At 34.9% G+C, this 26,477-nt stretch overlaps 2 protein-coding genes and 1 long non-coding RNA gene across 5 annotated transcripts; 1 reads left to right on the top strand and 2 right to left on the bottom strand.

Moving 5' to 3' along the window:
* Nucleotides 1-7,250: 7,250 nt before the first annotated feature.
* LOC130988031 (uncharacterized) lies at nucleotides 7,251-7,965 on the bottom strand. Its single transcript, XR_009089954.1, has 2 exons — nucleotides 7,840-7,965; nucleotides 7,251-7,619 (listed from the first exon to the last, which is right to left on the bottom strand). It is a non-coding gene; the product is annotated as an uncharacterized LOC130988031 (long non-coding RNA).
* LOC130988030 (aspartyl protease family protein At5g10770) lies at nucleotides 7,470-9,194 on the top strand. The gene is made up of 2 exons (XM_057911777.1): nucleotides 7,470-7,604; nucleotides 7,822-9,194. The coding sequence occupies exons 1-2, from the start codon at nucleotides 7,475-7,477 to the stop codon at nucleotides 9,045-9,047; spliced, it is 1,356 nt and encodes a 451-aa protein (XP_057767760.1). The 5' UTR covers nucleotides 7,470-7,474; the 3' UTR covers nucleotides 9,048-9,194.
* A 430-nt stretch (nucleotides 9,195-9,624) lies between these two features.
* Nucleotides 9,625-13,314, bottom strand: LOC130988028 (probable folate-biopterin transporter 3). Of its 3 annotated transcripts, none has more exons than XM_057911775.1 (6): nucleotides 12,784-13,314; nucleotides 11,496-11,755; nucleotides 11,141-11,236; nucleotides 10,894-11,064; nucleotides 10,086-10,731; nucleotides 9,625-10,002 (listed from the first exon to the last, which is right to left on the bottom strand). In XM_057911775.1, coding segments are annotated over exons 1-6 (1,533 nt in total). In that variant the 5' UTR covers nucleotides 13,142-13,314; the 3' UTR covers nucleotides 9,625-10,000. The 3 variants fall into 3 exon arrangements, with proteins under 3 accessions (XP_057767758.1, XP_057767759.1, XP_057767757.1); XM_057911776.1 differs by having other exon boundaries at nucleotides 10,122-10,731; XM_057911774.1 differs by having other exon boundaries at nucleotides 9,625-10,731.
* Nucleotides 13,315-26,477: the final 13,163 nt, after the last annotated feature.

Here is a 26,477-nt window from a genome sequence, read left to right as displayed (position 1 = left end):
CCGCCGTAAAAATAGAATTGTGGGAAACATTCGGAAAAATGAAAGTTCGAAAAGTTACAAGTAATTAATCTTATAATAAACTGAGACAAAATAATTAAAAAGTAAAATTTAGTTTTATGTTCTTAATTCTTAGGGTGCATTCTCTAATTCTCTTTGCTTGTAAAATTATCATGGAAAATGAGGGGTGAACATGTTTACCCTTCAAATCTTTATTTTCTTTTTCATCATTTCCTACAAAATAGAATTTGACCCTTAATTACTCATTTCTCTTTTTCACTATAAAAAATGGATAATATAGTATATGTATCTTTTTGGGCGGAAGGAGTAAACTGCAGCCAATTCATATGTTTCTACGTATTCACATAATTATCTGTGAAATATAAAGTGAAATTAGATATAACTATTAAAATAAATAAAAAATTGTTATAGAGTTTTGAGATATCGGATTAATAGAATTTATACAACAAATTATAAATTTTTAATATGAGAGTATGTCAAAGAAAGTAGGCTATTTTTTTCATAATTGCACACCCATTATGCTTACACACATGCACTGAATAATTCGAACTCCCGATCAATCCGATCAATTAATTGAAGGGAAACCATTTTACCAATTGAATTGTGTTTCGTCGTGTTAAAACAAGTATTTGGAATTGAACATCAAGTGTTACTATTTTTTTTACATAATTTCACTTTTTAATTATGGGATTTGCCTTGTTAAGTACCTACTTCTTAAGCATATCCTCCTTTTATTCTCAGTCAAATTCTGACTATCAAACAAATAATTTTGGAGTTATTTGCAGAAAAGATAATTAAAAATAAAAAGTTGGGTGCTGCCATACTGAAATTAATAACATTGTTGAACTATCCGGTTTAATAAAAGTTGGAATATTTCAAAGATAATATTTCTAAAGTAGTTGTAACTACTCTTAAGTAAACATATATAGTTCTTAAAACTTGAATTATTTTGCTTGTGCCTCAAGAGAGATGGGACAATAGTTAGTTTGTTGGGTATGAATTTGTGAAGGAAAAGCTTATTTATGTTGGTCTGAAATATTATTGGAATGCATTATTGAAACAATATATATGAGCATCTAGCTAGAAAAAAGGGTTTATTTATTCTAGTTGTGGAATACATTTTGAAAGCTTAGAGCATCTAAGGAAATTTCATTTTCTTCTACTAATGGAATAGTATATCAATGCATAAATATGAGCATCTATCCCTTTTGGTTATATTATATCGATATCATAATTGGGAGTCCAGCTCAAATCGGAACCACATTTAATGGTTATCTTAATTAGTCAGATATTTAGGCAATTTTTTTTTTCAATTTGTTATTACCCAAGGAAAAAAGATATAAACCCAGCGGTGTATGTGATTCGAACCCCGATCTATTAGTTAGAGGATCTATTAGTTAAAGGATAAGTATCTTACCAACGTACAATGCTTCATCGTCAAATTTTAGGCCAAATCTGAATTGGCTTGAATAGGCCGAAAAAATAGGGTAGGGTCTAAAAATTACAGTACAAAAGAAAAAATTCAACTTGATTGATCGGAACATAAAAAAGTCCTTATCTGATAAAAGTTAGCCCGAACTTGAGTGGGTTCGTCTGATTGATTTAATTTAATTTTTTGTTGTTTAAATCTATAAAGGAAATTCATACATGCCAATTTATTTTGTTGCAAGAATATGATTATAAAGGAAATTTATACGCATTTTTTTCATAAAATATTTGATCCTACGGACTAGCTTGAAAATTGAAGATTTAATTTAGGGTTCTGACTGAAAATTTCAAATTCTTAAAAGTTTCAATTTGATTGCCACAAACCTAAAATAGCTTTAACATGTTAAAAGTCTCAACGGAATGGATTGACCAAATTGAGATCCATTTAATTGGTAATCAAGTCTTATCATATTTGTCATAAAAGACTTTAAATATTTATAGTTGTTTGTTGTAGATATGGGCGTGCACATTATATATTGATCTTGTAAATTTTAAATTTATAATTTTCAATTATTTTTTTTTGTCATGGTTTGACTTCTAGATATTGAAAGTATCATATTATTGTTTCATTTTATTGTTATGTTCTTAATTAAAAATCAAACTGATTGCAAAATCTTCAAACCAAAACGACCCATAAAGAGTGAAAAATAATAAATACAAAAAATCCCCTATCGAATTAAATTAATCTCATTGAGTCCAACAGATTTAATTATTATTGTTTCATTTTTTTTTATGTTATTAATTAAAAATCAAACTGATTGCAAAATCTTCAAACCAAAACCACCATAAAGAGTGATTTCCCTAATCTCATTGAGTTCAACAGATTTAATTATTTTGTCAAATACAAATCTAAGGTCTAAATTCAGCCCATTGGCGAGACCTCACAAAATTGGGCTAAGCCCACATTGTAAAAATTATAAAATACATATTTTAGAAATTCGTGCTAGCACAAGACACTATACTCTTGTTAGAGATGTTAATCGGATCAATTCATCATGTTTCGGGCTAGTCCTATCAGGTTATCGCATTGATATTCGAGTGCAGTTAATCGGATTGAAAAAAATTTAAGTTAGAAATTTCCAACCCTAATTCTAAATGTTCGGGTTTCGAGATAGTCAGACTCAAAAATTTATTTAAGAAATATAATAATATATTTCTCTTGACAATATTATATTTGTAATAAACAAATGCATGCATAAATGAATAATATTTGAACGACGACTTACATAAAAATTAATATACAACTCTTAGAGATATAAAGATACAACATTTTTGTTAAATAATTATAATTTTTTAATTTTTACATCTAAATATTTTACGTTAAGTATTGAATTAAAAATATAGAGAAGTGAAATGATGAGTATAACTTTCTTATATTTCTAATATTGAAATTTTTAAGTTGTAATTTTTATTGGATTGAAATTTTTTCATCATAATCTTATCAACTTGATGGGTTAGCCGAATCAGCCCACGAATTTCAGGCTGGATTGATATTCCTAACTTTTGTGATGATTTTGTGATAATTGAAATCCATTTATTCACATTTTTTTTATCAGATTTTGTTTAAACATGTTTAAACAATTAAACTTATAATATGAATCGATTTTATCCAAATAAGCCAACAAAGTAGATTTTGTTTTTCTTTAAATTAATCCAACAAAATATGGCCATCGTTGGGAAAGAAGAAGGATATTTTGACAAGTTGGGAACATCCATAGTGCTCAAAACTAAGGGTGGTCCATAGCCAGCAAACCGATAATGACTCGAATTTTATTTATTTATTTATTTCTCGTGGGAAATAATGACTCAAGAATTGCATGCCAACAATTAGTTAAATTGGACCCACTTTGTTATATCACTTACACAAGGATAAATAATTAAATACACCTCAAAGTAAATATTAGTGGCAAAAAGTTTTAATTCCGAATTCCATCAATATCTTATTATAAGTTGAGTCTACCATATCACATTTATTTAATGTAGGTTATATATAGTTTTCTTCTGTAGTTCACATGTTATTATTGCATAAAAATAAAATTTACCTAATGTAACACTTTAAATAGTAGTTGCATATTACAATCATCATATATAAACAAAGATTAATACTTGTTGTGAGAAGACCTAGTTCATACTTTATAATGTGACTACATTGCGAGCAAATGTTACAAATTTATTATTATAGCTCGTTTGCTGCGTAGTATGGGATAAGTTCATTCTCACTATAATCTAATCTTATTTCTGAACATGTATTCATACGTTGAACCCTCATAAGTTGTTGTTTTCATATTAATTTATTGGTAGGCCCAATGGGGTCGATATTAATCTTTTTAATCCAATAAAAAAAATTGCACTATTGCTTGAAAATAGTAAGATATAGACCTAAATGTATCATACTTCTGTTTCTAAGAGCTGGTAGATAGGATATAGCTTTCATGTATTTAGTTTGACCATATGATTAGAGATGCTGGAAATTTATTGGAACTGATAGTTACGTCAATATTTAATAGATAGGACTATTTATTCTTATTATTATTATTATTATTATTATTATTATTATTATTATTATTATTATTATTATTATTATTATTATTATTATTATTATCTTGAAAGGTCAATTTTAAGTTGAAAAACATCATGTTTGCGAAGTTGAAGGCTCGAAGCCAAGTCTTTAAAAATTGGTAAAATAAATAAATAAAATAAACTTAATTAATCTTTATATCCGCGAACCAATATCTTTCAATGTATTCCTAATAAAATAAACTTAATTAATCTTTACAAGATAAGATATTATAATCTTCGAGAGCTTAAAATAAGTCCAAAGCCCATTCTTCTCTCAGGTGTATATTTGGATTAGTGTACACCATGATATATTTTGTCATAATGATAAATTTTGTTTTCCATTGGCAAATCGGATAAGCTTAAAATAAATTTTATTTCCTGGACATAATGATTAGAGAGCTAGAAATGAAAAAGGATAGTAATTAATATATAATGTTGGTCAACAATTTATATAGACGAGAATGAAGCGCAACTTAATTGGTAATTATCGATCAAAGCCCCAAGGTAGCTAACGAGAAAGACTTTGGAATTGTCATATTACGTGTTCATGCTGAGTAATATACTTCCTAGCTCCGTCCATAAAAAATGGAGTAGTTTTTTTTTGTCATTTTGAGATGTTCACAAAAATGAGTCTCTTTTCATTTTTAGAAATTATCTATCACATGATAGGTCCTATTCTCCACGCACAAAACAATTAATTATCATTATAAACACTATTTTCTAAGTGGATCTCTTTCTCCACTCACAATACATAATCATTTTTATTAAAACTCGTGTCATCCACCTTTATGACTATTTTTGGTGGATGGAGGGAATATATAGATTAAGAGTTTCAATCGTTTAAAGAGATTACTCTGTGAAGAGTGTGTATGAATTGAAAAAAATACTTTATGTATATATAACGTAGACAAAACAACCACGTGATAACAGTGGGATTGAATAAAACATATGAATATATAAATATGTATATTGCACTTATTAAATAAGAAGTCGAACATATATGGTTAAATTTTATGTCGAAGAATAACCAAAACTAGAAGGTTCATTTTTAAATTAAGCAGCTTCGATAATTAGGAGGCTTTCAATAAAACTACATTTGAATACGTATGTTGATTTTGCACCGATCAATTAATTCAAATCAAATACTATAATTACATTGCATTCATATAAAAGGAATCTCTTAATCGAATGAGTATAGCTCAATTTTTACAAACGTACCCAAAATCTAGATACTTTATCCCCACTTATGAATATCCCCATTGATTGGAAAAACAAAAATAAAAGAGAATTTTTTTTTTTACTATATTTATAAATGTTGAATGCTTGATTTGGTCTCAAATTTTAGTAAGTTGTGCAGAAGAATCATCATTCTTAGATCACACAACAAATAGTAGTGTTGACTGTATACAACAAGAAAAGCTTAAAGTAACACCAAAGGCAAGTAAGTGTGTCAAAGAAGGTTAATCAATTACTATGCATGATGATGACACACTCACTAATTATAAATTACAACATTTTTTAATTTTACCATGTTCTCGGGCTGCCTAAATTGTTTTCATAATTTTCGAGAAAAATTATCTACTATAAAGAACGTATAAAAACAGTGAAAATTTATCAAACTTAGTACGTCCATCCGTGCTATGCACGGTGAATATCGAAATTAAATAATATGTTTAAATAAATAAATATAAAAATTAAATAAAATTTTAATATAAATAAATGCAAAAGATATTTTAAAAATAAAATAAACACCAATTCCTCAATAAAATTTTGAATTTAAAACGTAAATTTTTAATTTTGTATAAAATGTAATGATAATTATAATTATTAAAAAATTAAATTATTTGATAATGTAAATTAACATTACACATTATTTTTATAGAGTATTACACATCATAAAATAAATAAGTAAATATTTTTTTACACAAACATAAATAAAAAGTTGTAAAATTTTAGCGAATGAGAGAAAATAAAATATTTTAAAGTTTTCATAACTTATTTGTTTTAAATTCATTTTTGATGTTTTTATACCATATTAAATATTTTGTCACGAACTTATATATAAAATGTATATTAAATATCTATTCATAAATCAAATCGATGTTTAGAAAAACATTAAATTATATAAAAATAGAGATAAAAATAATGAAAATAAAATTGATGGGAGAAGAGAGAAAAAAAAGGAAAAAAATGAAGCGAAAAAACCCTTTTTTTTATATATTATATAGATATATATATACATTATTCTCCACCCTTTTCCATCAAAAAAAGCGCACCCATATAGTATAATGTAAAATAGAAAGGAAGTCGAAGGTGATCGATTCTGATCAAACCAACTATCAATCACACACACACATACACATATATATAGAGAGAGGGGGGAATGATCCAATGAGAATGATAATTGATATGAATAAATTGGTTATAATGCACGAATAAACAAATAATCACTCAAATCAGGGTTCAAATCATAGAAAAGACAAAAATTCCACCAATTAAGGAGGTGTTTGATTGTCGAGATAGAATAAACCTGAGATTATTTGAGATTAAGTTGGCTCGAGATTAATTTTATCATAAGGGATAAGCCATGACTCACAATCCAAGACTATTCCTACGTGGTATTGTCCCGAGATTGAATACCGGGCCGTACATACCCAACCGAACAAGTTATTACTCTCTCCGTCCCACTTCACTTGGCCTACTTTCCTTTTTGGACAGTCCAACGCAACTTGGCCTGTTTTCTTTTTGAGTAACAAATTTTCACTATAATAGATATGGAGCCCACATACTTTACACTGCAATCTTACTCTCCTTAATAACCGTGTTGAAAAGAACTAGGCCAAGTGAGATGGGACGAAGAGAGTATAAAATTAATCTAATCAATGCTATCTAATCTTTCAAATCAAACGGCCCCTAAACTGAATTATGATTATTCATATATTACAAACAGCTTATTCAATCTTATATGCTAACTGATTTGTTATTCTCATTATAACCTAGGCCCATATATATATACATATGTATGTGTGTGTGTTGTAAATATATATAGTGAGAAAATGATAGGAACAAGCATGTACGCAAAGCTCTTTTGGTGTTCGTTAGTAAGTTGGTGACAGTTAAAATCCGTGAAGGTGGCGAGAGTGCCCATATCCATTCAAACATCATCAAAACCAATACCCAAAAAATCAAGATTATTTTCTGGTTTTTATTTATTTATCCCCTGAAGTCTCTGCACGTGAAATCCCAATAATTTCTCATGCAAATGTGGGGTCGTCAGCCAACCCCTCCTTTTGTTGTCATGCCAAACTCCAATTCCTAAGAATCTCTTCTCCCTCTAAACCCCTTCTCTCACCCCATTTTCCCTCTCCACATTTTCACCCTTCTCTTATCTCTCTGAGGGGAAAAAACAATGCTGCTTCTCCTCATTCTCGTTGCCTGCAGTTGCTCCAATGGGGTCTTGAGCCTTGCCGAGAAGGAGCTTCTCTCGCTCAAACGGCTTCCAACGGCGCCCGCCCCGCCCCGCTTCTTGCACAAATCAAGTGAGTACAAATAATCTGCATATAAGCAAGAAAGCATGTCTGTTTAGGAATCTGCATCATTAAACTCGTTTAAGGTTGTTGAAGATAAGGTATCTAAAATGTTTACTGTGTGTGTTTGTGTGTGTGTGTGTGTGTGATTTCAAGAACCAAAAGCAATAAGCTTCAAAATATAGACAAAAAACTGAGGTTAATTCTCTATGTAATGAACATTGAACAGAGAGTGGTGCAACCATACTGGAAATGAGGCACAGGAAGCACCTCCAGAAAGGGCTGATTCTTGATGATGTTCGAGTTGAATCCATTCAATCGCGAATCAAGAACATCGTCTCCGGCCATGTAGAATCATCACAAGCTCGTGTTCCTATAAGTTCGGGCATCAAGCTTCAGACACTAAACTACATTGTGACAGTGACATTAGGCAGTCGAAACTTAACTGTGATCGTGGACACGGGGAGCGACCTCTCTTGGGTGCAATGCCAGCCCTGCAGGCTGTGCTACACTCAGCCGGAGCCCCTCTTCAACCCGTTGGTGTCGCCCTCGTACAGGTCGGTGCAGTGCAACTCGCAGCCCTGCCAAACTCTGCAGTCCAACACAGGAAACTCGGGGTTATGTGGGAGCAATGCACCTAGATGCAACTATGCAGTTACGTATGGCGATGGATCATATACCCGCGGTGAGCTAGGCAGAGACCGGCTCACTCTTGGAACAACTCCGGTCGAGGACTTCGTGTTTGGATGTGGGAGAAACAACAGGGGTCTATTTGGTGCAGCTTCTGGCCTAATGGGACTAGGCAGGAGTGATCTCTCACTCATTTCTCAAACTAGTGATGTATTTGGTGCAGTTTTCTCCTACTGTTTGCCCGATTCGGATTCCGGAACATCGGGTTCGTTGATACTAGGAAACGATACATCAGTTTTCAAGAACACCACTCCTATTTCTTACACGAGGCTCGTTCCGAATCCTCAGCTGTACAGCTTCTACATTCTGAACATGACAGGAGCTACCGTGGGAGGGGTGCCTCTGCAGTCCCTGAGTTTTGGGGGAAACGGGGTCTTGATCGACTCAGGGACCGTGATCACGAGGCTGCCCCCGTCTGTCTACACATCTGTGAAGGCTGAGTTCTTAAGACAGTTCACCGGTTACCCCTCTGCACCGAGCTTTTCGATTCTCGACACCTGCTTCAACCTGTCAGCATATGAGGAGGTCAACATACCTACACTTAAGATGCAGTTTGAAGGAGATGCAGAGATGAGTGTGGACGTAACCGGGATGTTCTACTTCGTCAAGAGGGACGCGTCTCAGGTGTGCTTGGCACTTACGAGCCTCGCCTATGAAGACGAGATTGGAATCATAGGGAATTATCAGCAGAGGAACACAAGAGTCATATATGATACCAAGCAGATGCAAGTGGGATTTGCAAAGGAAGTATGCAGCTTCAATTAGACACAGAAATGAGAGAGATTGTGATTCAGAAAATTCAGTGGCAAAGCCATATGAATATGGACACATACAGCTAGAAAGGTTTGATTTCCACAATTTGAATTTGTTGTATGGAGTGGTATAGAATATATGAAGATTGATTTAGTCTTATTTTTTGCTTAATGTCCAAACATAATACTCCATACAAGGTCTACATGATATATTATCAAGAACTTCTATGTATAATGCTTGTTTGTGTGGATATGTATCGTATGTTTCATCATATACGAAAACAATAATAGGAAACTATATCAGCTACAAACAAATAAAACGACAAATTCTTCTATCTAAGCACTGATGTAATGTCATATTATGACAAGAAATTGAACATTATGCAGCAGAAAGTTTGCTAGAAAAGAGGGAACCTAGATAGAATGATACGAACATAAGGAATTTTACGGGCCCACCTCCATGACGTCTCGATCTTCGAGCCTTTCTGATCTTAGGAAAAGAATCCTGCTGGGAGATATCAAAGAAACTAGGCAAAAAAAATTATGAAGATGGGATATTCTCAGACCAGACCACATAAACTCCACAGAAATGGACAAAGGTAGTAATATATTAATCATAGAAGTACATCAGTTACAGACAAATGAAATGACAAAGGGAATTGTTTCTGCATGTTCACCACAAATGATGTTAATAAATTTTTCAAGGGGAATCTCTGAATTCTCGAATTCTTTATGCCTATAAAGCATGTCTCGATGTTAGAGCTTCTGACGTCTCGCTTAATATCTAAATGAAAATCAAAGTTATCTGGCAAAATTCACAGAAGGTGAAGGCTAAAGGAACTGCTATGAGATATGAAATTTAAGCAGATGATAGTTACAGCCACCACTCTCCAGCTTGTGTATCTATCCTCTTCCGTATTCGACTAGAGAAAAGCGTGCTCAAGTGGCCATGGATCAATCTATTTCTTCTGCACAAGTAAAAAACAAGGGAAAATCTAACAGAAAGAAAAACAAGAGAAAATCTAACAGAAAGCTTAGCTTCAATACTTACATTCTTTTTTTTTAAAGAGCCGGCTCCAATACTTACATGAGTGTGGTGAGCTATGATCAGTCCTGCTGATGAGAGATTCCATTTCAGTGTTGTTAGGTTCAGATAAGCCCTCATCTCTCTTTGATCTCAACATGTCGGTTGGAAGAATAGCCACGTTAGGATCTGTACTGGGTATCAAGAAAAGAATCCCAATAGGGAGCAGTCGAAAAAGGCTCCTTATCAGTATGGCCAACCAGAGATTATCAAACGTTGTCCTTGTAACGTTTAGAGCGTGAAGCAAGAGGCCTCCACCCCAAGCTGCCGAGAAGGTACCTACATGGTCGATTGACATGAGCAAGGCAAAGAATGTGCCTTCTATACCAGCGGGACAGAGCTTCGAACTGAGCACAAGAAGAGGCATCCATTTAAGACGCCCAATCATGTGACTCACGGCTGCATCAAATACAACGACTACATAATCCGGAACCCCAAGTATCAAATTTATACGCAAAACCAATATCAAGTCTAGCATTCCTGAAGCACCATATAGCAACTGTGCCAGCAGAAGCACTCGGCGGAAAGGTTGATTCCTAAAAGCATTTTGATAGAGCAGAACACCTAAAAGAGAGCCAATTGCACCAACAGCTGATATTGATCCAACCGCCTCCTGCAATTGGGAAAGATTGAGCTTATTCTTTAAACTAGTATGACAATCCAATTACATAAACGATATTGCTTTTGAGCATTTGAGGATGAATAGTAAGTATACTGTTTGAGAATTTTGCAGACGCCGTGATCCGGGTTAAAAAGTTGAAGAATAAAGAAGTACCTGTGAAAAAGAAGGACCACTTGGAGCATCGGTATACCAATAAAACATTCCTTCATGTATGTGCAGGCTGACGGCTAGTGAAAGGTACATGTATAAACATGGCTTCCAAACAACAGGGGATCTGAGAGCCATCCACATGGCCCGACCAGCATCCAGAAACTTCTGACTAACCTATTCAGAAATGCATTTTCTAGGTTATCTCCACACAAGAAATAAACTGAATGACCTTTGGCAAATAGTTTCTTACTCGCTTATAAGAAACATTTCTGATCACGGGCTCCTGTATTATGATTCCCACAACAATCACGAGTGCAGCTGGAATGCTAAGGACCCCTAACGCACCCTTCGAGGCAAAATCGTTGTAAATAATCAGCACAGAACCAAATAAACATAAGGAGTTAGGTAAATAAGCAATAGCTCGAAGATAGTTTTAAGTATAAGCATCTAATTCTCCGGAAAGGATCAATTGAAGTTTTCAAAATCACTAATCATAGTCTCCACTATTTGTGGAATTATCAGTCACACTTCTCATAAATTCCCAGTATACAGCAATGAGGCACAAATCTTTTAATACAATAAAAATGGTTATAGTACTAGCAAACCTTGGATCCAATTCGATGGACTAGAAAGCCACTACTTATGAATCCAATTAACTGCCCCACCGAAGAGCACAATCCGCACAAGCTCTGCATCTCTCCGGCAAGAGAAGGATGAGCAATGCTGTTCTCGGTAACACAGGCATCGATAGTAACATCACCCACTGCAGCACCAGCACTCCCACATATTAGAAGTAGCAAAGCCAATCCAAGGTACATGTCCTTTTTGAGTGATAGAATAATCATGGATATGACGCCAACTGTGCCTGAAATCATGAGGAGCTCAGTTATAACCCTAACTATTATCATTATAGTGTGTGTCTATAACACCCTAAATCTCACAAATAGAATGCTCTTCCCAGAAAAGGCAGCTATTCAGAATTTTCTGTTGGGTGCTTCTAAATACATCTCCAGATTTCTCAATACAACGGAATTGAGCTTGAAAATTGGGGAAACAGGTATTAGAAAACCTATGAACCATTTGTAACTTGATAAATGCAAGTCTGTAAAAGCACAAAATTTCATCTTGAATTTTCAATAAAAATGCATATCTTATATAGCCTCCATGAGTACTCTGCAAGAAGCTCTTCATAAACTGTGTCACTTGCGCTTGGTTGGTATAGCGTGTTGCCTAGGTCTTGTTTGATAGGTTGTCGCTAAACAACTAGCATACACAATTCTTAGCTGCATGAGCCTAATCAGCCAAGAAGCTCGTCACAAGTTACATGCTTTCAGCTAAAAAACTATATAACAAACTAGTTGTCCATAACATGATATGCATGCAGCCACTTGAGAAATATTGCTCTTTATCCTCGAGCATAAATGCTATTCATTATAAACCACGAACTGTAGCTAAGATCTTACTAATATTTCAAGAAACTATGTTATATTATCTTCTACCCTCACGCCAGAGAAAAAACTACAGCGGCTGGCTCGTTTTTCACACTTCTATGGGTGAGAAAGTCCTTACTGTGCCATGATACATAACGCTATAAAAAATTTCACATCATCAAATAGCTCAATCTTCACTACACATCTAGCAACTAACTAAAAACTCCACATTGCACTATAATGCCCCCATAATTAGCACAATATTTCCAAGTTCAAAACAATATCAAAAGAACCTAAACTAATTACAGTTAGACATAACAAACTATCAGGCAAGCAACATCATAAAATCAAGAAAACGGATAAGCACAAGCACCCATTCATTCATTTCATGACAATGCATCAACTCATCCACATAGCTAAACACAAATCAAGACCAAACATCACTCTACGACTACACATTCACCAGCAAACACGAAATAGGGCCGCCGGCGCCGCCCCCAGATGGGAACAATATCCGTGAGAAGGCCCCAGAGAGGCTTGACAATCCAAGGCATCATAATCATGGCGTGGTAGACCTGAGCTTCGGAGGGCTGCAATTTCTGCTCATCTTTCATGTAGTACTGCGTGCCCACTTTGCTCAACCCTAACCCAACCCCTTGATTGATTCCGTACACGATAACAACGCCCAAAACGAAGCTCCAGTGCAGCTCATCGCTCAGCCTCTTCAACCAGCTGAAAGGGCTCAGAATTAGGCCAAAGATTCCATTTTTTGCGCCTCTTTCTATCTGGGCTTGGGGCGGGAATCCCTCTTCTTGATCCATTCTTGAACTCAGGTTCCTGTTCTTGTTCTTGAGTTGGAACAGTTGCGCATTCTAGCAAAATTGACTTATTAGGGAATTTTGGTTCAAGATTTTGGGTTGTTGAAATGGGGTTTATCAGTTTATGCAATTGTTGAGTTAGGTGGAGTGGACAAGTGGGAAATGGAACTGAAGATTTCTAAATTTAGGATATTTTTATATTTGATGGGAGACACGCCAATGGTAGAATTAATTATGATTATTGATATCTAAGTATATCATTTTTGAATGAATTCTGGTTTTTAATATAAATTGTAAATAATGTTAAATAATAGTATGAAAATTTTAATTTGTTTGGAATTTATTATAGTAATTTTTTTTACTAAATCGAAACTGATGTAACATTAACGTGACAAATTGAAATTATAGTTATTGATAATATCAATTTAAAGACCGTGTCAAAAATATATAAAAAATTTACTTCTTTAGAATTTTTAACGTGTCAAATTAAATTAAAGCAACAACAAAACTATGTTGTTTTGATTATTATCATTACTAGTGTACCTCCCGCGCTATGCGCGGTGAATGTAATTTTAAAAATATAAAAAATAGGATAAAAAAATAAATCAAATTCATAAAAAGAAAGAAGAAATATAAATTTAAAAATAGTTTGAAAGATATTTAAATGCGATACACATTTGAAGGAAAGTTAGAAAATATTTATTTTTTGAATATGGTTAAACTTTAAATGATAACAACTTCTTTATTTTTGATTAATTTTGATTAATTTTTGATATATTATATACCAAATTGAAGATATTTTTATGATCTTTAATTTAAGATGCATTTTGTATATTATTATATTCATAATAAAGTTATAAAATAAATAGAAAAGAAAATATGTGTTATGTATTTTTTTAGACGGAATATATTTTATATATTGAATGTGAACAAAAAATAGATTGAGAAGTAAGTGGAACCGATTGAAACAAATAAATTAACCACTAATTAAATATTAATTATTAAGATTTTTTACAATTAAAAAATTACCATTTAAATTGATTTTATTGACATTTATTTCTCTTTTTATATATACTAAGCGGCACTCTAGCGCTGCATCCCTTCTTGCGTGCCAGCTTAAGCTAGCGCTAACAGCTTTAATTTAGGATACACATTTGAATGGTGCAATTATAACATGTCCAAAATGTCATTCTTTTACAGCTTTACTTGTACGCCTCCCGTGCGATGCACGAAAAATATTATATATATTGTAAATTTACTATTATATTAGTAAATATAAAATTTGTAAATATATTATTTTTATTAAGTAATAATGAAATGTGATTTTTTTAAAAAATATACATGCATTGTATATATACTTTTTTGAAGATTTATAGTATTTAATATTGGCAAATTTTTCAATCACAAAGAATTAAGCGGTAGGGTCAAATGTGTGCTTGCACTGTGCACAGCCTGCCCAATTCCTCCCCCCATTTATTTCCTTTCCACTCCGATCAATCGAACAAAATATTTTTTTTGTTATTAAAATTGTCATTTGCATAATTAAAATGTAATGTACTATCATTTATTTTTGTGCACAATCTCATTTTTATTTATAAAAAATATCATATTTTAATATTGGTTGTGAATTCAAGTTTTAATATTCATTCAAGTTTTAGTAAATTAAAAAATTAATTTAAAATTTAATTAATTAAATGAGATTATTGAATTAGTCTGCCTTAAAATAAATTATCAGTAATATATAGTAGTACAATTTTGTGATAGTTACATAATATGCTATTAATAATTTTTTGATATAAACTAAATAAAAACACATAATTTGGCAATTTTTAAAATTGAGCACGGTTTTTAATTTCAAGTAAAATGTCATTACTTTTTTATATCAATGTTTACAAATATGAATTATAATTTTCAATTATCATAACTTCCTTATTTTAGATTTAATTTTTACACAAAGATCAATTTATGATGTTTTATTCAAGACATAGTATTACATATTTGGTCTAACACACAATTAGTTGAAAATAGAAAATTGCATTCTATCTATAAACTAAGAAAAGAAAAACAAAATAACTTAAATGTAGTCATTATGTTAGTTTTATAGTCCACGTCCAATTTATTAAATGCTTGTTAGTTAAATGGTAGTTTTTTTTTCTTTTTTTAAGGAAAAAGTAGTTCACGTCCAATTTATCTTTTAGTTATTTATTTTTGTCAATTCCAAAATTAACCTTCTAATTGAAAGAAATTACATTTACTTTGCTCTTTATATATATAAAGATTTTAAATCAATATTTATTTTTAACTTCATTACTCTCAAGAAGTCTTCAACAACGACGACAACAATAATAATAATAATTCTTTTACTCTCTTTAATTATAATGTGAGTGTTTTATCAACTCATATTTATAATGGTTAAGTATCAATTGCACCCCTAAGGTAGAGGCCCCTAGAACGTTTAGCACCCTATGGGCAGGGGTGTGTCAACTAAGCCCCTGAAGTATCTAATTTTCTCTAATTAAGCCCTCCGACTTAATGAAGAGTTAACAGCGTTAACTTTTTAATTTTTTTATTTTGTTGGTGATGTGACTCACACCTTCTACTTCACCAAATTCGCCGGAAACACGTCGGAAACCTAATCCTATCCTTGTTCGCCCACTTCTCCTTCTGGCTCTGCCTCTACCAGTCCATCTCCCAACTACTCCTCTCTCTAAATTTCCATGAAATTGATGCTCGTCGCTAAAACAATTCACTATCCAAATCCACCGAGCTCGCCGTCATGGCCAACGATTCGGCAGAATCAAACGCCATCAACTCGCACACCATCGAAATCTGGCAAGTCGACAAGGACCGAAACCTCTCCATTTGTCTCATTCTCAGGCACCACGGGGCTCAACTGCTTTAACTTCTCCTGCTTAATTTTCTCAAATTTCTCCAGCCTTATTTGTTCAATTTTATCTTGCCTCGTTTTTTCAAATCCCTCCGAATTCAGAGGCATCAGAGCCCGCCTCCGCTTCTCCACCCGCGTGCCGTACTCCAATTCCTGCGCCATCTTCCACCATTCCTTCTTCGTGATGTTCAATTCATTCTGGACATCCAGCCACTCATTCGGAATTAGGTTTTCCGACGAGACATCGGCGTCTTTATTGGTGGTGATGTGAGCACCGAAGCGCCTTGAATTTCTGGTGTTTTCAATAAATGGGCGGTTGAAAATGCCCTCTTCGTAGATGAGGCAGTCACCGATGGCGGGCTCTTCATCGTCTTCGTCCTCGTCTTGTGGTGGAGTTGGTGAAACGGAGCCATAGAGAGAGGTTGGGAAGAGGAGTTGAGGGGCTTGACAGTGAGATTGTGGTTGAGTCTATGAAATTGGACGGCTGCTTCGTGATCGAATTGTTCAGGAAATCATATCCTTGTTGGTGGTCTGGTACATCTCGCTGTGCTCGAAGCCGTATTTGGCATCGTCATCCGTGATAAATTTTTAAGTTTCCGGTGAGTTTGGTGAAGAAGAAGGTGTGGGTCCTACCACCAACAAATTAAAAAAATTAAAAAATTAACGGTGTTAGCTCCCCGTTAAGTCGGAGGGCTTAATTGGATAAAATTAGATACTTCAGGGGCTTAGTTGACACACCTCTGTCCATAGTTGTTGTTGTTGTTGAATTGAAATTTTATTGAGAAAAAGAAAAACGAAAGTAACAAAGAAAACCCGTTGAAGGCACAACATACGCAAACTAACGGGCTACGAAACCATAACGGCGAGGACCCATAGGGAAAAACACCGTGAGAGGAAAAAAAGAGTCAAGAAATGTGCAGGAGCTCCATAGCAGGAACCCCATGACAATCAAAATTCAAGAGCATCATCCTCCGTATGAATATAAGAATCCATGATGTCCCCCCAACGTTGAGGATAGACCGTTTGAATATCAGAATCCATGATGCCCCCCCAACGTTGAGGATAGACCGTTTGAATATCAGAATCCATGATGTCCCCCCAACGTTGAGAAGAGACCGCCGTCATCGCAAGACCAGCTGCATCCCCGGGAGTGGAGATAGATGCAAGATGTCGTAACCTTTGCTTTATAGAGGTATCAGAAATCCCCCCTTTCCCGACTTGCTTGGTAGCGCCCTTAGGACGCCCTCGACCTCGCTTGGCCGTAGGAGCTTCAGTGAGCTCGACTGTTGCGTCTGAGGCTGGGCGAACCTGATCAAGAGGCACAGTTGCATGAGTCGAGTCATCATGCAGAGGGACGATTGAAGCACCAGACTCAGGGGTGCGATCGATGCCAGGCTCTTCCTGAGATGCTGAAGTCGTAATAGCGGCTGTGGGTATGCCACTACTAGAATTAGGCACAACATCATTTAGAGACATATCGGGAGACTCAACAACAAAGTTTTCGTCCACCCTGTCGCTATCTGTTTCGGCCACCTTCTCATCATCTTTATGAAACACGCCGTAACGTTTTTCCAATCCAATCGGCTGAAGATCACTATCCTTGACATTAGGTTTATTAACCTGTTCCTTAGGCTGCCAAGCAGGCTTGGGATCCACCTTAGTAGCTCTTTCATGATTCTCCTCAACTTGATCAGCCGCTTCCTCATTCTTCTGCTTGCCTTTTGCTTTCGCAACTCTCCGGCATTTGTCCGTGGAATGACCAGTGATTTTACAACGAGAACAGAACAACGGCAAAGATTCGAAACCAAATTCAATGTAGAAAGAATTATTACCATCATCGATGTACATTGAATTGAGAAGGGGCAGCGCCATATTGATTTCCACAAGGACCCTGGCGAAGTGCCCCACTTGGCCATTAGCAGAAACGTTGTCAATACGCAACGGATGTCCTAGGGCTCGACCAATATTAGCAATGATAACTGGAGTCCATAATTCCACCGGGAGGTAATACACCCTTACCCACACTTGCGCAAGAGATGAGGTTTCTTTATAAGGATCAAAGTATCGGCACCATTCTCGAAGACGTATGTGACCCGTTGAAAGCTGGAGGATCGCATTTCCTTTTGCCTTTTTTTTTGCTTCCAGCGTCTTGAATTTGATAGTCCAGAATCCCTTAGCCATAGGAATGAATTGGCAATCCGAGCACTGCCAGATACGCTGCAACTCTAGCGTAATATCCGCGAACGAACGCGGCTTGTCGCCTTTGCGAAGGATCATCCTCCCGATCAAAGCAAACTGGAATTCATCAAGACGCTGTTGATACTCTGATTTCGGGATCGATAAAGTAGCGACCTCCCCCTCACGTTTCGAATGAAGGGTACGAAGGCCATAAGCAGGAAAATCCGGCTTCTTGATAATGGTAGGCCGAACTTTCGCGGCATAAGAGATAGGTTCGCTGGACGACTGGATGAGCTGTTCTGAGTCGTGTAATCCTCCAGAAGGCTTTTCTGTATCAGCATGAGGCGTCGACTGCAGAGAGTGCATCTTAGTAGCATCGAGTTGTAACAGCAAACCAGCTTCGGCGGCGCTAGTAACGGCCGAAGTGGCGATGCTTGTATTTACAGCAGCGGCTAGGGGCAACGGCTGAAGAGAGTGCCTCTTAGAGGCGTCTAGAGGTCGTGGAGGATCGAAGTTTGTGGAGATAGGAGGGAGGTTGAGAGCCCCCTTGTCATGAATTCCGGCCGGCGAACGGAGACCCATCGACCAGCAGAGGAGATGCTGCGTAGGGTCTGGGCAAGCGGGCGTTGACGAACTGAAACCAGATCGGAAACCAGAGAACCAGATCTGAAACGGACCAGATCTGAGCCGCCGCCCAGAGCTGTTGCGGATTTTGGGCTGGAATCGAGGTCGCCGGTGTAACCTCCGACTCGCCTACGAGCTGCGACCGGCTGGATTCCGTCCAGCGAGAGCGGCGCTTCTCCCTGCTGAAAACGCCTCCCCTCGACGCAGGCTTCTCCAGCGTGCTGAATAGCAGCGGGCTTTGTCAGGCCAGGTCGCGCGACGTCGTCGGCGTCGCGGATCTGGCGGCAGCGACGGGCTGACGAGAAGGGAGCAGCGGCTGCTGCTGCAAACCCAATTCCCAAACCCTTGCTGCTCCTGTAGCGAGAGCCTCTCTCTCACTCTAATAGCAGATGAACCCAGCGGTGGCGAGATGCGAAAGCTGCGCGCCGTGCAGTGGGCGGGAACCCAACAGCGGCGAAATGCGATTTTCAGCGTCGGGCTTCTCTTTTCTTGCGAAAGGATGAACAGTGCAGAGCACTTTGGATGAACAGTGCAGAGCACTTTCGGCGAGATCAAGACAATACTCCCACCTCTGTCCATAGGGTGCTAAATATTCTAGGGCCTTCATGTTAGGGGTGAAATGGATACTTAACCCTATTTATAATTCTGACATAGTAAGTAAAGGTTAGAATCAAAATAATTTAGTTTGAAACATAAAAAAATCGATTAATTTAAAATGAAAATAACTCGAAATTAAATGGACTGATTCAAAATTGAGTGGGCCGACAAAATTGAATGGGCCGACCAGTGAATAGCATCCCTCTAATTGTGGAGATTAGGATAATGAGTTTGACCTACTTGCCCTCCCCTTCCCAAATAAATAAAGATTACCATATGTAAGTTTGGTTGTGCTTTCCTTAGAGTAGCTATGATTTTAAATTAAATAAAGTTGACGTTTTGAGAAATCATTTTCATATATTATAGTATTAATAGCTATATCCCGCCAACAAATCAGTTTTAATTAATAGCTACACATTATAAGTTAATGATGTACTCAACTTGAATTATATGTCCAATTATTTGTTTTAATAATTAATTTTTACAAAAACATGTCTCAAGTATATATCCCATTAGTCCAAAAAAAAAGTATATATCCCATTAGACAGGTTACACCACGCAATATTTTTCATTTATTTATTTTTTTTCGCACCTAAAAAATTAATTAACCAAAGCTAAACCAAATGAAATACTTTTAGTAGTGTATATCTTTATATATATAAAGAGCAAAGTAAATGTAATTTCTTTCAATTTGAAGGACATAATTGAAATTGGAAAAAAAAAATCCCACTACTTTAAATTCCAATTGCCGAAAATATTGGAAAAAAAAACTGACAATAAAATGTTTATATGCATAAACTGCCGATAATTACTATTGTACTACAAAACAATTGAAATTTCCTAATTAACATTCAAGGGAAACAAAATGAGTTCGGCAGCAAAAACCCAATCTTAAATGTGGGGAAAAAAATTATTGTCTCTTTCAAAAAGATAAATAAATAAATAAATAAATATAAGTATAAATATTAAATAATTGAACCTCTTTACTATGTTGTTAGCCTGTTATATCTCCAAATAAGCTAATTAATTCAATACTAAATAATATTTTTGCTAATTTAATTGAGTATTAAATATTTAATTATTGATGAATACACTATCAAATTCCTTTAACTATAATATTTGAAGTGTATTTACAGATTATGCATAATTTTCAACATATTATTTGAATGAAATAATTTTTTATTTTTTATATTTTCCTTATGTATATATATTAATTGATTTGACTATTAATTAGTATAATTTTAAATCCAAAAGTAGTTTTTTTAATCTGGTTTATATCATTTGCAACTTATTATATAAATGATACTATATCTATATATAAATAGGGCTGTAAATGAACAGAGCTACTCGCGAGCTATTCGAGATTCGGCTCGAAAAAAGCTCGTTTAGAGCTCGATTCGATAATAAACGAGCCGAGCTCGAGCCTAATTTCGAGTTCGAAATTTTTATCGAGCCGAGCTCGAGCCTGACAGTGCTCGGCTCGTTGAGCTCGCGAACATGTTCGAATTCGATTGTTCACGAACATGTTCACGAGCCTGTTCGCGAACCTTCAGTCGAGCCTTCAATCGAGTTAGTACACGAGCCTTAAACGAGTCGAACTCGAACTCGAATAACATATTAATTAAGAAGATTTTCTTAAATTTATAACAAATTCGAGATTGAACATCATATATACGAACATCTAACGAGCCGAAGTCGAGCTCAAGCTCGAATTCGACATTATCGAGCATCACCCGAGCCGAACTTGAACCGAGCTCGAGCTTAGTAAGTGGGTGACGAGCCGAGCTCGAACATCAAGATAAAAGCTCGAATCGAGCTCGAGCCGAGCTCGAACACCCGAATATTTAAACGAGCCGAGCTCGAGCCTGCTTGTATTCAGCTCGGCTCGGCTCGTTTACAGCCCTATATATAAACAAATGTTATATTTTTGCATAAATTACATTGGTTATATTAAAATATTAGATCAATTTGCAAATAATAAATTTGATATTAAAATTAATTTTTTTAGATTATACTGATAATTACTCTCTACGCCCACAAAAATAGTCTATTTTGTCATTTAAGGATGTCCACAAAAATTAATTTTATTATAGTTTTGAAAAGTTTGCATCACATTATGGATCTGATGGATATTTTTCTTCACTCACAATATAATTAATTGCCATTATTTATACTATTTTTTAAGTGTGATCCTTTATTTATTTTTTTTAATTTTTTTACAACCAAAGAAATGAGAAAACCACTCACACTCTAGCTCCTAGGGTGACTCGAACCCCCGACCTATTGGTTGGAGGGGAAGCGTCTTACCAACAGACTGCGCTTCATCGTCAAGTGTGATCCTTTATTCATTCGCAATACACTAACCATTTTTATTAAAATTTGTATAATCTTTTTCTAAGACTATACACAATTTATGCGAGTCTAAGATCACAATCACCGCGCATAGCGCGGGAGATACACTAGTTTTTATCAAAAGCCGATATATTCGAAGCGTAATGTTATTTAGCGTTAAAAAATTTAGGGGAAAAAAGAAACTTAATGTTGTCGGTTCAATTATAAATAATTTGTTTAAGATGAACGAGCCAAATGTACCAATTTAATCATTAGTGATCTTCTACGGCGACTGAATGTGATGTGGTACGTTGCAGGGTGACAAATTTTGGGACGAATAGTGCGAAATAATTTATTTGTATCATTCGTCTCAAATATTGATACTTCATTGACTCATTGGAATAAATTGTGCGAAGGCTATTTCGTATTATTTGTTATAAGTTCTGACGCGATTTATACTGGAACGAATTATGCAAATTAGTAATTCATGTTGTGTTAAAGGTCTCCATATCAGTTCCAAACACACCAAATTACAATTCAAGAGCTCAAGAATTGAAGGAGAATTCTCTACAACGAACTTCTCTCTAATATTCATGATGTCCCATTGAGGTTCAAGACGAAGTAGCCCAAAGCTCAAGTCAACACAACATTCGATCCATAAATAAAGCGTAGGCCCTCTGCATCAATGTTATAAAGCCCAAAGCTCAAGGTTCAAGACGTTCTTTGTGGAAGCACCCCAAAGCTCAAGTCAACCCAACGTTCGATTCAGAAATAAGGCGCAGGCCCTCTGCATCAATGTTATAAAGCTCAAAGCTTAAGGTTCAAGGTGTTCTTTGTGGAAGCAGTCCAAAGCTCAAATCAAACCCAACGTTCGATCCAGAAACAAAGCGTAGGCCCTCTGCATCAACATTCCAAAACTCTACGCCCAAGTAAAGTCCCATGTCTATTCCAGAAACAAGGCGGAGACCCTCCACGTCAACGTCATAAAGCTCAAAGATCTAGTCCAAGAAGATCGGAGGCATATTTATCCAACAAATCTTAAGGACTGCTCAAAGACCATCCAAGAATTAACTTGAAGAGAAGAATCAAATGATCAAACAGAGATGGTAACTCGCACAAATATATTTGATCTACAAATATTAAAGTTGTACACAATTTTATATTTATTAAATTAAATACATAAATTTGTGTTTACACACTTTTTTTAAAGCTAATTCCTATCATTAATCCTAACAAAATTGTCATAATTCGTGATTTAGGCCGCAGTGTTTCCTTCATTCTTTTTATTTTTATTTTTCTTATCTACATAACTTCGTTTGCGTGAATCGCATTTTGAATAAAATTCGTGATTCATGGCTTGGAATTCGAAAAGTCAATTCACTCAAATTCCATTTTTGATTCCATGTTAAAAATAACGCAAGAAATGAAGCTCATTTCTCAATTCGCGCAACTCATCAACTTTTGTCTAATTAGATCTAAGTTCTTACTCCCTCCGTCCCAAGAAAGTTGGCCACGTTCTTTTCGGCACGAAGATTAAAAAATATATTGTTATGAGTTAATTAAGTGGTTTCATATGTTTAAATGACTTTTGTTTATTTGCTTAATTAGTAAATCTGCCAGCAACTCGCCGTCGCCGTCGCCGACGACCGGAGACCGGAGCACCACCACCACCGACCACCCTCAGATTCAAGAGCACCACCCTCAAATCTGAAAACAACCACCACCACCGTTGCCGGCGCCCCTCGCCCCCTTCTCAAATCACAAACCAGATCCCACCATCGGGCATCTCAAAAACATGCAAAAAACTTCAAGAATTACAGAGACCAGGTCCCGGAAGAGGGCTAGGGCTCGCGACCACCGGGCATCTCAAATCGCAAAATCAGATCCCGGAAGAGGGCTAGGGCTCGCGACTCTGGAATTACAGAGACCAGGTGGAATTCGGAAGAGGCTTAGGGCTTGCGACTCCGGAATTACAGAGAGAGAGAAAGAAGACAGAAGCGGCGGCGGTCGCGGCGCAGGCCAGAGAGGCGGCGGCCATGGGGGCGGCGTGCCGCCGGAGAAGAAGACAGAAGGCGGAAGTGTCTGGAGATGGAGACCGGTCGACGGCTGCCTCGCCGGAGGGAGTCGCGGCTCTTCCTATTTCCGGTGACATGGAGGTCAGAGGTGGGGCGAGAGGGAGAGAGCAGAGGCCAGGAGAGGGAAAGGGTCGGCGGTGGTCGCGGCGAAGACCACGACGGTGGCGACCGGAGGGGCGAGAGGAGGCGGCGGCGACCATGGGGGTGGCACCCGCCGGAGAAGAAGAGAGAAGGGGGTGGGGCGCTGGGGGAGGTGGGGTGGCTGTGTGCGTGTGTTAGTGTGTGTTTTGTGTGTGTGTTTTTAAATAAAGGTGATTTAGATTTAATTAGAAAATTTTAATTGAGTGTAGAAGATAGGTTTAATTAGGTGTAGATTAGTTGATTAATTATAGAGTTTAATTTGGTGTAATTTTTACCCAAAAATGAAAGTAACCAACTTTAGTGGGACGCCCAAAAAGAAAATGTGGCCAACTTTAATGGGACGGAGGGAGTAATTTATACTATATGGGATTTTTTATGTAAACCTTATATATCCTACATATGAATACATATATGATTATCATTATGTGTTATTAGTTGATATTAACATTTTAAAAAAAATAACATCAATTTAAAAGAATTAAAAGGGCGTGCCGCGTGTGTGAATAAGAATGTGAAAGGGGCTGGTGTTGGGGCTCCGGCTACCTTAATGATAATTTAATGGATTATTCGATTCAATAGACTTTTTATATAGGTTTGTCCATATAGCAAAATTCAGGCGCAGAAGCTCGTAATTATGATAGTTTAAAGTGTCAAAATTATATTATGATAATTTAAAATGTCAAAAATTAATTTATATTTCTTATTTATCCCTCTTATTATACTTTTTTAGTCCCATTAGGTTTGTCTCATTTCTTTCAGGCACGATTATTAAGGAAAGTATAATTAGTGTAGTAAAAGTGTGTAAAGATGTGGAGTCATATTGTTTATTGTGTAAAATCACTACCAAATATAGAAACATGACAAGATCAATGAGAAAACCCAAAAAGGAAATCATGACAAGATCAATGGGATGGAGGGAGCACATCATATTTTTTTTTTCATTTTGTTTTCGTTTGTTGGTGAAAAAGTAAATATATATTAGATTATAGTGAGATTGTTATTTTTCGTGAGACGTGAGACTAATGAATAACAATATTTAAAAAATTAGTAAAAAATTTGCTCCCTCCAAGATTCGATCACATGTAAAAAGTTTCCACTTTGTATAAATATCAGCCATAGGATACATTAAATCAACACTAATAAATCAATTTAAGATCTCACCATATATGATGGATTTTATTGGAACCATTCTCTATATCTATATATATAGTTTTAGTGAGAACGTAAGAATCATTATCATTAATTAATCTATCATATGTAAAAATTGATTCATTCCTTGTTAAAATGAATGCATTAAAAAAATAAAATATTGATATTCATATCAAATAAAGATTGCTACAAGGGGTTGGGTTAACATAAAAATCAAAGTTATTGTGAGAAATGAGAACTAAATTTTGTAAATGCATAATAACACAATTCCTATTGTATTTTACAATAGCTATATTTGCATTCTTATTTTTCTCATCTTCATATATGCTAGCATTTGCACCCCGCGCAATACTCTGGAAATGGTTTTGTAATTTTATTATTTATATAAAATTGATACCAATTCAATTATGATATTTATAAATATAATAAATAATAATAATTTTAATTGAATATATTTGAGTTAAATATTTAAAAATTAAAAAATAAAGAAGAATTCACAATTATAAAAATTATTTTTATGAAATGGCAAATAAAGTTAAAAAGTGAAAAGAAAAAAAAAGATAATTTTAAAATATATTTATTTTTAAAAAATTAGAGAGGAGAGAGATTTGTTTTAACAAATTTAATCTTTAAATAAATATAACTTTTACATTTTAAATCAAATACTTATATAAAATATATCAAATTGAAGCTCTTATCGTGATCTTTAATTTGATATGCATATAAAATAATTTATAATTAGTCGAATTTCATAATTTTAGAAAGAAAAAAGAAGAAGATAAAGAAATAGGAAATAAAAAGAAAAAAAAATATAATTTAATAATTGAAAATGTCTTTTTAATATATTATAACTATAGATGTACGATTACAACAACTAATTTTTTTATATTATATAGGAATATGTGAAATGTAAAAATACAGATACAACTGATGTAAAATGCAACATGAATTATGTTATTATGCATTTACGATATTTGGTTCTCATTTATAGCAGTAACTTTGATTTTTATCATAACTCATCCATTACTACAAGAATTTTAATTTGATATATATTTTATGTAAATATTATATTTAAAATGTAAAATTCATATTTATTCCAAGAGTATAACTTAACGAAATTATCCATCCTCTCTCATCTTTTTGAATAATTCTATTTTTTTATTCAACTTTTTTGTTGCTTTGTCATCATATTAATTTTATTATTGTGAATTTTTATTTATTTTTATATGCAACTCAATAATATTCAGTTAAAATTATATTTTTATTATATTTATAAATATAACAATTAAATTGATATCAATTATATATACATAAATAAATATAAAACGTTTCTCATATATTACACGGGTACTTGCAA

This window comes from Salvia miltiorrhiza, chromosome 6, assembly GCF_028751815.1.
Source record: "Salvia miltiorrhiza cultivar Shanhuang (shh) chromosome 6, IMPLAD_Smil_shh, whole genome shotgun sequence".
In the NCBI taxonomy this organism is placed as follows: Eukaryota; Viridiplantae; Streptophyta; class Magnoliopsida; order Lamiales; family Lamiaceae; genus Salvia; species Salvia miltiorrhiza.
Note: the sequence above shows the minus strand (reverse complement) of the source record. Positions and strands in the feature narration are given on the sequence as shown.

Excerpts from the sequence above, each read along its gene's own strand:
- LOC130988030 (XM_057911777.1), top strand. The coding sequence starts at position 7,475 with ATGCTGCTTCTCCTCATTCTCGTTGCCTGCAGTTGCTCCAATGGGGTC. Across the intron at positions 7,605-7,821 it reads CCGCTTCTTGCACAAATCAA|AGAGTGGTGCAACCATACTG; the intron begins GTGAGTACAAAT and ends AACATTGAACAG.
- LOC130988028 (XM_057911774.1), bottom strand. The coding sequence starts at position 13,141 with ATGGATCAAGAAGAGGGATTCCCGCCCCAAGCCCAGATAGAAAGAGGC. Across the intron at positions 11,237-11,495 it reads TCCATCGAATTGGATCCAAG|GGTGCGTTAGGGGTCCTTAG; the intron begins GTTTGCTAGTAC and ends TTTGCCTCGAAG. Across the intron at positions 11,065-11,140 it reads GAAATGTTTCTTATAAGCGA|GTTAGTCAGAAGTTTCTGGA; the intron begins GTAAGAAACTAT and ends ATTTCTGAATAG.